Here is a 12077-nt window from a genome sequence, read left to right as displayed (position 1 = left end):
ACGAACAACTTACATCCCAAAGCAAAACAGAGAACACAAAGCATTTGGTAAGTTTACTGCAAAACTGCCTGCCGAGGTTGTGAGTGTTGTAGATATGGTAGTCCACTACTAACACCTACCAATATTGTCATGCAACTGCAGTTCAAAATACACTTAACCCCCCCCCCCCCCCTCAAAAAAAAATTGAAACAACCAAATTGGCTGCAAAACACATGACTATCTCTCTCCCTCACCCTCTTTCTCTCCACTGATGATGTTTCATTAAGTAAAAATGGCATGAAATTCATATTTATGATAATGGAAAAATGCGTGGAAGTTAACGGTATTCAAGTTTGCCCTCAGAAATGACTTTGACCAGTACTCCCTACTTCAGTTCCGGCAGCTGTCATTCTTATCCGAATTTACTACCAACGTACGTCACATCGCTAGAATTGACGCCGTCGTTGTTGACTGCTGCCGCTGCACTGCGACCTTGTCCATGGACTACGAGGCACTAGTATTGCCTAAGGGCACGACCTGGAACTCGTGTGCCTCTGCCTGGATGCTGTTACCAGACTTTGCCTCCAACATATGGCAGGTCCTAGCTCAGACAACAGTATCTGGTATCCACCAGCTCACCACACCTGTTCCTGCCCACTGCCTTCCTCAAGGCTGCAGTCGTCCAGTTACATAAACTGGCACAAGCCAGCGCGAGCGTGTCTGCCGCTCTGGTGATGTAGCATGTGGCCAGGTATTCAGAGGAACTGCAGGACCTGGGCCAGCACCTGCCTTGTTTGTCAACATTTCAAGGTCAGCTGCCATGTACACATCACATCGCCACCATACCAGGTGTCAGATATAATTTTTCCCACCTTTTCGTGGACCTTGTGGGCCCTCCCCTTCCTCTGTTGACTGCCGCTACCTCCTCACTGTGGTAGACGCTCACCCACTGGCCTGAGACAACGCCAATGTCTGATGTCACCACCACAGTAGCTGCAGCCTTCATATGCATTTAGATCGCCTGTTTCGGCCGCCGGCACCGAGTCTTACACACTGCAGATGCTGGTTTACATCTGCCTTTTTTTGCGTGCTAACAGATCTCCACCTGACATCAAACAACCATCTTCCGCCCAACAACACGGTTGAACTGCTCCACTGCACCGTGAAGGCCACTCTCGCTTGTCACAACATGTGGACCGCTGCCATGCCCCTGGTATTCCTCAACCTCTGCGTTCCTCATAAGGCCTAACTTGAGATGTCTGTTGCTGACCCTGTATAAGGACAGCCACTCCGCATCCCAGTTCATTTCCTGGAGCCTGACCACCTGCCCATCACCCCCAAGTCCATCACTGTCTTGAGACTTGACCGAACCTAGCTTTTCGGCGAACACAGAGAATTCATTCACAGCAACCTCACATCATGCAGACACATTATGCTGTGCACTGAAAGCCACCTACCCTGCTTTGCACCCACTATTCTTGCCCCCTCCAGGTTCTGAAGTGGGACTCCAAGATATTTACATTACAGCTCCACAGCACCCTACCAGTTTTTCGATCAACAGGCTCACACCTGACTATACTTTGCCCGATCCCACAACACACCTCCTGAGACGTGGCAAGGTAGGAGTAGGCAAAATGCAACAGGGAATAACAACATTAATGTGCTAATAGTAAACTGCAGGAACATCTATAGAAAGGTCCCAGAACTGCTCTCATTAATAAACGGTCACAACACCCATATAGTACTAGGGACAGAAAGTTTGCTGAAACCAGACGTAAACAGTAATGAAATCCTAAACTCAGATTAGAATGTATACCGCATAGACAGGCTAAACAGTGAAGGGGGAGGCGTGTTTATAGCAATTAGAAGTGCAATAGTATAGAAGGAAATTGACGGAGATCCGAAATGTGAAATGATTTGGGTGAAGGTCACGGTTAAAGCAGGCTCAGACATGGTAATTGGATGTCTATATAGGCCCCCGGGATCAGAAGCTGTTGTGGCAGAGCACCTGAAGAATAATTTTGACAATATTTCGAGTAGATTTCCCCACCATGTTATAGTTCTGGGTGGAGATTTTAATTTGCCCGATATAGACTGGGAGACTCAAACATTCATAACGGGTGGCAGGGACAAAGAATCCAGTGAAATATTTTTAAGTGCTTTATCTGAAAACTACCTTGAGCAGTTAAACAGAAAACCGACTCGTGGCGATAACATATTAGACCTTCTGGTGACAAACAGACCCGAACTATTTGAGTCAGTTAATGCAGAACAGGGAATCAGCGATCATAAAGCGGTTACTGCATCGATGATTTCAGCCGTAAACAGAAATATTAAAAAAGGCAGGAAGATTTTTCTGTTTAGCAAAAGTGACAAAAAGCAGAATACAGAGTACCTGATGGCTCAACACAAAAGTTTTGTCTCAAGTACAGATAGTGTTGAGGATCAGTGGACAAAGTTCAAAACCATCGTACAATATGCGTTAGATGAGTATGTGCCAAGCAAGATCGTAAGAGATGGAAAAGAGCCACCGTGGTACAAAAACCAAGTTAGAAAACTGCTGCAGAAGCAAAGGGAACTTCACAGCAAACATAAACATAGCCAAAGCCTTGCAGACAAACAAAAACTACGCGAAGCGAATTGTAGTGTGAGGAGGGCTATGCGAGAGGCGTTCAATGAATTCGAAAATAAAGTTCTATGTACTGACTTGGCAGAAAATCCTAAGAAATTTTAGTCTTATGTAAAAGCAGTAGGTGGATCAAAACAAAATGTCCAGACACTGCGACCAAAATGGTACTGAAACAGAAGATGACAGACTAAAGGCCGAAATAATAAATATCTCTGTTTCACAGAGGAAGACTGCACTGTAGTTCCTTCTATAGATTGTCGTACAGATGACAAAATGGTAGATATATAAATAGACGACAGAGGGATAGAGAAACAATTAAAATCGCTCAAAACAGGAAAGGCCGCTGCACCTGATGAGATACCAGTTCGATTTTACACAGAGTACGCGAAGGAATTTGCCCCCCTTCTTGCAGCGGTGTACCGTGGGTCTCTAGAAGAGCGTAGCGTTCCAAAGGATTGGAAAAGGACACAGGACATCCCCGTTTTCAAGAAGGGACGTCGAACAGATGTGCAGAACTATAGAACTATATCTCTAATGTTGATCAGTTGTAGAATTTTGGAACACGTATTATGTTCGAGTATAATGTCTTTTCTGGAGACTAGAAATCTACTCTGTAGGAATCAGCATGGGTTTCGAAAAAGACGGTCGTGTGAAACCCAGCTCGCGATATTCGTCCACGAGACTCAGAGGGCCACAGACACGAGTTCACAGGTAGATGCCATGTTTCTTGACTTCCGCAAAGCGTTCGATGCAGTTCCCCACAATCGTTTAATGAACAAAGTAAGAGCATATAGACTATCAGACCAATTAAGTGATTGGATTGAAGAGTTGCTACATAACAGAACGTAGCATGTCATTCTCAAGTGAAATCTTCCGAAGTGAGAGTGATTTCAGGTAGCCGCAGGGGAGTCTCATAGGACCGTTGTTATTCACAATATACATAAATGACCTTGTGGATGACATTGGAAGTTCACCGAGGCTTTTTGCAGATGATGCTGTTCTGTATTGAGAGGTTGTAACAACGGAAAATTGTACTGAAATACAGGAGGATCTGCAGCGAATTGACGCATGGTGCAGGGAATGGCAATTGAATCTCTATGTAGACAAGTGTAATTTGCTGCGAATACATAGAAAGATAGATCCCTTATCATTTAGCTACAAAATAGCAGGTCAGCAATTGGAAGCAGTTAATTCCATAAATTATCTGGAAGTATGCATTAGGAGTGATTTAAAATGGAATGATCATATAAAGTTGATCGTCGGTAAAGCAGATGCCAAACAGATTCATTGGAAGATTCCTAAGAAATGCAACCTGAAAACAAAGGAAGTAGGTTACAGTATGTTTGTTCGCCCACTGCTTGAATACTGCTCAGCAGTGTGGGGTCCGCACCAAATAGGGTTGATAGAAGAGAGAGAAGATACAACGGAGAGCAGCGCACTTCGTTACAGGATCATTTAGTAATCGCGAAAGCGTTACGGAGATGACAGATAAACTCCAGTGGAAGACTCTGCAGGAGAGACGCTCAGTAGCTTGGTATGGGCTTTTGTTAAAGTTTCGAGAGCATACCTTCACCGAAGAGTCAAGCAGTATATTGCTCCCTGCTACATATATCTCACGAAGAGACCATGAGGATAAAATCAGAGAGATTAGAGCCCACACAGAAGCATACCGACAATCCTTCTTTCCACGAACAATATGAGACTGGAATAGAAGGAAGGGAGAACCGATAGAGGTACTCAGGGTACCCTCCGCCACACACCGTCATGTGGCTTGCGGAGTATGGATGTAGATGTAGATGTAGAAACTGAAATAATGCAAAACTAAAACTTCACTTCACACAGGACTTTACGTGCACAAAAATTTTGCATGTGTTTCAGTATTACACAACATGGTGTTCCCAAAAACCTTCATATGACAACAAAGACACTTTACAGCACATTTCTCCATGCTACATCACTTTATAAACTAGAGTTTCACCTCACACCGGACTTTACATGTGCATTTTAAGTGTACAAGTAAAGTAACTTTGAACCTCTGTATCTTGGAAACAAAGATATTGAGAAAATTTTGAAGGCTGTTTGAGATTTGGATCTTGGGAATATATCATAAAAAGTATACCCATTTGCTGTGCATAGCCATCTTGGAATCTGTGACTTGGTTTTGGTGCCCAAAAACAATTTTCTTGAAAGAGTTTCTCAGTAACAGATGAAGATTTTTGAAAATGACACTTCTAGGTAAATGCCTGGAGAATATACTGTTATATCTGACAAATTTGCTGCAGTTAGTTACTTATATATCTGCTGGTCACGAGATGGAGTGAAGAACTTTTTTTGTTCCCCCCCCCCCCCCCCCCCCCAGATTTGCTCAGGAACCACTCATAAACTAAATGGTGCCTCCCTACACCATCTCAACATTCACCATAGAACCCATCTAATGCAAAAAGAACCTACCAGTTTACTCTTTTTGCCTACAGTGGAGGAAGTACATAATATTCATGAAATTAGCCTGTACTAAATAAAATAGAAAGAAACTTCCACATGGGAAAAATATATTAAAAACAAAGATTCCAAGACTTACCAAGCGGGAAAGTGCCGGCAGACAGGCACATGAACAAAACACACACACACACACACACACACACACACACACACACACACACACACACACAGAATTACTAGCTTTCGCAACCGATGGTTGCTTCTTCAGGAAGGAGAGGGAAAGACGAAAGGATGTGGGTTTTAAGGGAGAGGGTAAGGAGTCATTCCAATCCCGGGAGCGGAAAGACTTCCCTTAGGGGAAAAAAAGGACAGATGTACACACACACACACACACATATCCATCCGTACATACACAGACACAAGCAGACATATTTAAAGGCAAAGAGTAAGGGCAGTGCCTTTAAATATGTCTACTTGTGTCTGTGTATGTACGGATGGATATGTGTGTGTGTGTGTGTGTGTGTGTGTGTGTGTGTGTGTGTGTGTGTGCGCGCGCGCGCGCTAGTGTACACCTGTCCTTTTTTTCCCCCTAAGGTAAGTCTTTCCGCTCCCGGGATTGGAATGACTCCTTACCCTCTCCCTTAAAACCCACATCCTTTCATCTTTCCCTCTCCTTCCTGAAGAAGCAACCATTGGTTGTGAAAGCTAGTAATTCTGTGTGTGTGTTTTGTTCATGTGCCTGTCTGCCGGCGCTTTCCCGCTTGGTAAGTCTTGGAATCTATGTTTTTAATAAATTAGCCTGTACTGTAAGATAGTTACAGTAAGATGATACTTCTGTTAAATATACAAATGGTCCAAGGGCCATCCAAAACACTTAACCCTACTTTTCAATCACCAACAGAAACCGAGTTATGAACTCTCTGATGTGGGTAAGGAGGAGACATGAGCATGAGATGGGATAGCAGGAGGGGGTGAGAAAAAATGTAGTGCTGCTTATGGGACATGCAGGAACAAGCTGGGGACAGACAAGTAGAGAAGTGTAAAGAGGGGATGCGTTGGTGGAGTATATGCAGTGAAGGGGACAGGTAAATTGAGGACAGGGACTAGCAAATGTCGTGGCTCGAGGGGTTATAGGGACGTAGGATATACTGCAGGGAGAGTTCCCTCCCACCTATTCAGGAAAGCTGGAACTGGTATGAAGGAAACAGAAGGTGCAGGTCGTGATGCGGTCATTGCAGTGAAGCACATTGTGTTAGGCACCATGTCCAGTAACTGGGTGATCCAGCTGTCTCTGTATAATCAAGGGCCGGGATTCGCTGCTAGTGGCTGCAGTTACATTGGGAGATGTAATTCAACATTATTACAATGAAAACAATGAAATTAACTATATTAATTACAAATAAATACACTGAACTCACAAATATCACATTAGATGCTGGAAATGTTTTCCTCTTTCTTGAAGGCATAATTCAACAAGTTAACATTTATTTGTGAACCCCTTTACCAGTGTTTCACATGCAGTTGAATGCAGACAATCAGTAATCATTGTCTTCAGTTCCTCTATTGTCTTTGGGTTATTTTGATACATAAATGTTTTAGCCACACCCCAAGGGAATCAGTAATTCATGCTGGCTTGATGGCAACCAACACTTTAATTTTCTCTGTGTGCAATGGTGACCAAATTCTTGAATCTAGGGAATTAATGTAGCCAGATAGGTGAAACCAAGCCTCATCTGTGAAAAAGATCCGATCCGAAACACCAACTGCCCGTTGGTCAACAAATCACTGAAACCATTCACAGTTTGCTATTCATTTTGCATTGTTGGTACAATGTAATTGTTGACCAGCAGTAGTTTTATATGGGTAAGTCCACAGTTCTTTGGTTACAGCCTTATGTGCTGTCGTACGACAGATTTGGCTTCTTGCAATAATCTCCTCACTGATTTTGTTGGACTCTGCAACATAATGTCCAAAATGTCATCAAACTTCCATATTGTTAAATTTGTGGACCTACCAGTTTGTGGTACATCATTGATTGAACTTGTTGTCAGAATTTGCAAATTAAATCGCATACAGTGTCACCATGTGAACACCTTGAAGCAGAAAACACAATGTAAATTGCCGCCTCAAATGTTCCATAAAGTTTCCTCCTGCACTGAAAATCTCATCCACTAACAATGCTCTTTGCAATAGTAAGCATTCTTACTACACTCAGCTTACACAAGAACTAGACATTAAGACAATCAACTGCAAAACACACACACACACACACACACACACACACACACACACACACACACACACACACACACAATTAACCCCACCCTACCACTGCAGGTCTACGAAACTCATATAGACGTATAGGTACTGCCAACCTTACGCACCCAATAAGGTGAGGCAGGGCTCGCGACAACGGACAGACTTTGAAGGTGCACGTGCACAGTAGGATTGTAAGGCCAGGATCAGTTTCTAGGTGGTGGATTGCAGTTCTTTCTTTAAATGTAAGGCTGTTTTTCATGTTGATGAATTTGGGCAATGATGATAATGCAAGATTTGAGTTAAGAAATTCTGGAATGTTAATAGGTGGTGATTTAAGTGGCAGTGGAAATGGATCATGGTTGCTTAGAGGAACTAAGTCAGGCAGATTTCAACATTTGTTTTACATTCTGTCTGATTGGTAGGGTTGGTCGTGGAAAAGTGTTTCCACTGTATGAACTGGGAGAAGGAGAGAAGTGGGAGTTGTGCAAATGGTAAGTCTTTGGAAAGGATCGATACTTCTGTGAGACTAAGGCTTTTTGGGGGCGAGGTTCATGACTGCGTTTGAGGTTTATTTAGGTTCTGGGTTCTGTACGGTGCTGAGAGAAAGTTTCTGAGCTATGATAAATTTAGTAGGTCTGTGAAGCAGGGTTCGTCACCTGCGGGGGATGTTTGAAGGCTCTTGTACAGGTGATGGATACTGGTAGCCCGAGGAGGGCAAGGAAATGAATTTGTTGGAGAGTTTTTTTTTCAGTGGCATTGTGCATGTTGCTCTAGACCCTGGAGGGCAAATGTTTCAATGTGGGAGATAGTATGTATGAATTTGGGACTGCAAGGTGGTTTCTACATCAATATCTATGTGAGTACTCTGCAAATCACATTTAAGTGCCTGGCAGAGGTTTCATTGAACCGCCTTCACAATTATCTATTATTCCAATTTCGTATGGTGCACAGAAAAAAACAAACACCTATATCATTCTCTGATTTCCCTTATTTTATCATGGTGATCATTTCTCCCTCTGTACATCATGTCAACAAAATATTTTTGTGTTTGGAGAAGAAAGTTAGTGACTGAAATTTTGTGAGAAGATTCTGCCACAATGAAAAAGTCTTTGTTTTAATGATGTCCATGCCAAATCCTGTAACATTTCAGTGAGACACTCACTCTTATATCGCAATAATACAAAACTTGCTCCCCTTTTTTGAAATTTTTCCATGTACTCCACTGATCCTAACTGGTAAAGACGGACAAGTGTAGTGTAGGCAGTCCCTTTAATAGATCCATTACATTTTCTAAGAGTCCTGCCAATAAAACAGAGTCTTTAGTCAGCCTTCTCCACAACATTTCTGTGTGTTCCTTCCAATTTAAGTTGTTCGTAATTTTAATTCGTAGGTATTTAGTTGAATTTACAGCCTTTAGATTTAACTGGTTTATTGTGTAACTGAAGTTTAATGGATTCCTTTTAGCACTCATGTGGATGACTCCACACTTTTTGTTATTTAGAGTCAATAGCCAATTTTCAGAACTGATTTCTATGGTTTTGCAGGACTAAGTTGGCTGCCTAGGGTAACTCCAGACAAATCTTTGGCTGGTATCTCATTGACTTCAGTGATGAGTGCCACTTTGAACTGAGCTCCAACGACCAGCAAAGATGTGTCTTAAGACACACACATCAGTGGGATACTGTTGTCTGCCACATGGCTCGATAACGAGGAATGATGGTGTGGGGTGCCATTTCTTTTCATAGCAGTACCCCTTAGCTCTATATCCTTACAGAATAGCATTTTGTCCATAATATTCTACCCTCCATTTTGTTACCCTTCATGGTAACCCACCCTCGGCTACATTTCACCACGTTAATGCCCGCCTGCACACAGCGAGAGTTTCTACTGCTTGTCAACATGCTTGCTGAATCCTATCTTGGCCAGCAAGGGAACTGGATCTTTCTCCAACTGAGGGCATTTGGAGCATTATGGGCAGGGCCCTCAAACCAGCTCTGTACTTCGACGATTTAACAAGCAAATTGGGCAGAATTTGGCATAATATTCGTCAGGAGGACATCCAACAACTCGTATCAAGCAGTACCAAGCCAAATAACTGCTTGCACCTGTCAGAGGTGGAACGATGCATTACTGACTTGCTCAATTTGTGAAGCTCTCTCTCTTTAGTAAATCATCCAATACTTTTGAAATTGCAATAATTTGTATGTCGGTACATATAAATCACACCTACAGATTTCTATCCCATTTGGACAATTCCTTCGTGGTGCATTATCTTTTTGTCTTTGAGTGTATATTGTGACTACAATGTAAATAAATTTTATACTTTTTTAAAAAATTTGTGGTTAGTTATTACTTCTCAGAACCACACAATGGTGCTCCATTTTGCTTTTTAGTGCAAACAGAATGAAACGTAAAATATCAGTATTTCATCACAGAAGAAATAGCTCTCTGAAACATGACTGGAAATATTATAGTGACTGGCAGCTTTTTTCTTCTCCTAAAAATATGTCAAATGTCACATCACTTGCTTGGTCTCGAGTTTCAATAACAATTTTATCTGCTTTACAGGAAAATGCTCTCAAAGAACCCTTTGCTCGCCACAGTAGAAAATTTAATTGCCATGTTGAATGTTTTGCTTTGAAGCACAAACTTACCCTGCAACAAATTCTAAGGGAGTCCATGTTGAGAAATCAGCTTTGGGCATCCATTTCCGATTCATTGGAGTATCAAGGGTAACTGGAAGTATTGCAACTGCCAAAGAATTTGCAGGAAGTCCACTGTTTTCAGCAGCTAATGATTTTGTCAGTTGATGAACAGCAGCTTTAGCCATTCCATATCCAATCATCCCTGGAAATTTACACAGTAATTTGATTAATTCATATTAAATAGAAAAAACACTGGCTGATACAAATGCACAGAACGTATATGGCAGTAAAGTTGGAATATTGAAACAGCACTTTATGAAAGTACTTTCATGCTGTGCCAAGTCTCAGAATACCAAAGATGATTTCAGGTTGTTTGAGGTGATCAAAACACAGATGTTGTTCAGCATGCTACAGTCATCCTTACATTAAAATTCTATGACATCTAGATGTTTCCACTAATTTAAAAGATGGCAAGTAATTTCCAGCTGTTAATGTTCATATGACTTTAAACAATTAATTGCAGTAGCAATTCTCTTATTGGAACAATGACCATCATTTGTATGAGCTGACAAAAGGCACGAACTTCGTATACCATTGTAATAAGGAAGACATACAATATAAGTCATGCTTGTTGGATGTAAGCATTGTCCACAGTTTTCTGATAGAAATAATTAGAAATATTGGTAGTTATGAAAACAAATTACTTATATTTACAGTTATAAGTAGAATGGAAATTTCAGAAAAGATCACAAAACTTGCCCACCTCTAAACTGTAATGAAGATCTGTGATCTTACAATTTCCTAAATAGAAAACATATTTAAAAATCATAGTCCATAACTTAAAATAAAGGAACAATTATGCTACTAAGCCTATGTGAGTCTTCTGACACATACTGGGATTTGTTTCTGTACAGAGGAAACATACGTCTGTTGAGCACTAACACATACCTGCTGTTGCGCCTAAAGCTGGCTTAGCTCCAGGCAGAGTTATCATACCACCTTCTTTCAAGTATTTAGCAGCTACAGATGCTGCAATTGTAGAACTCCACACACTTTGCCGCCACATCAAATCCGCATTCTTTATAAACTCTGAAAAGTAGTGGTTGTACCATCATCTTTCTTTTGTTTTTCACAACAAATTGTCATGTGAATATGTTACACAATATCACATTATTGAACAGCACAAATACATCTTAACAGAAATAAAGCTGTAATGGGCTGCAACTGAAATACATGGTGTAATAGAACTATGGCATTAATGATTATCAGCAAATAATTTCTTTCGTGCTCACATAAGTGGGTACTCAAAAACTGTCGTAAGTTCTGGATCTTGTGAACACAACACTAACAGCCGGAACTGCACTCAGGATATTTCAGCAAATGACAGAATTCAGCACCCACCAATGACCTCTGTGCAACGGTATGGAGTAAAGAGAACATTTATTACGGGGGTGTCAACGTTACTGTAGTGTCCATCCCTATTTCACCAGAAAATCTTAGAGAGTTCTGGTGCAATTTGTGGAAAACTGTCTCTGAATACCATCCACAGTGTGAAAAATAGTCCAACATGTAATTTCAACTACAGCATAACAGGCATTATGGAAGTTATGAACATGCTCCAACTTCAGATTGGACCAGCCTGTTACAACTTCTGCACAAAATCAGGTGAAAAGCATATTGAACCAGCAGAGCATCAGATGACAGCAGCTGTCAAAGAGACCCACAGGACCACCATGACCACGAAAAAGATGGAGGAGGGCCGCCTCTTGGATCAGGTCAAACTGATTTATGGACCAGGAATCAATGACTGGAAGTATGTTTAAGCTAGCTACAAAAAATATAACCCGAAATGAGTTTTTCTCAGAAGTGTATGTTTCAAATTGGGGGGAACCATGACTCAAGAATGTACATACGATTTTGATCAGAATTTGATGACACCATTCTAAATTCTATTTTGTGATATCTTCAAAAGTTTAATTTTGGTACTTGCTTTTCTTTCGATTTTTTGGGCGAAGAAAATGATAATTGCACCAAAAACGTCACCATTTTGTTAGAACTTAATATTTTTTAACATCCTATGGATGCTAACAGGAAATGAATCTAAATTGAGTTGTACAAAGTCTTTT

At 41.3% G+C, this 12077-nt stretch overlaps 1 protein-coding gene across 1 annotated transcript in view; it reads right to left on the bottom strand.

Moving 5' to 3' along the window:
- Nucleotides 1–12077, bottom strand: part of LOC126365829 (dihydropteridine reductase) — a 51406-nt gene that overhangs the window by 10479 nt on the left and 28850 nt on the right. Inside the window, exons 4-5 of the mRNA XM_050008456.1 lie at nucleotides 10900–11040; nucleotides 9961–10153 (exon numbers count right to left, since the gene is read on the bottom strand). Coding sequence (XP_049864413.1) covers nucleotides 9961–10153; nucleotides 10900–11040 — 334 coding nt within the window. The remainder of the gene's footprint in view (nucleotides 1–9960; nucleotides 10154–10899; nucleotides 11041–12077) is intronic.

This window comes from Schistocerca gregaria, chromosome 4 (genome assembly GCF_023897955.1).
Source record: "Schistocerca gregaria isolate iqSchGreg1 chromosome 4, iqSchGreg1.2, whole genome shotgun sequence".
NCBI lineage: Eukaryota > Metazoa > Arthropoda > Insecta > Orthoptera > Acrididae > Schistocerca > Schistocerca gregaria.
The sequence above is the reverse complement of the archived record's forward strand: the minus strand, read 5'-3'. Positions and strand labels throughout refer to the sequence as shown.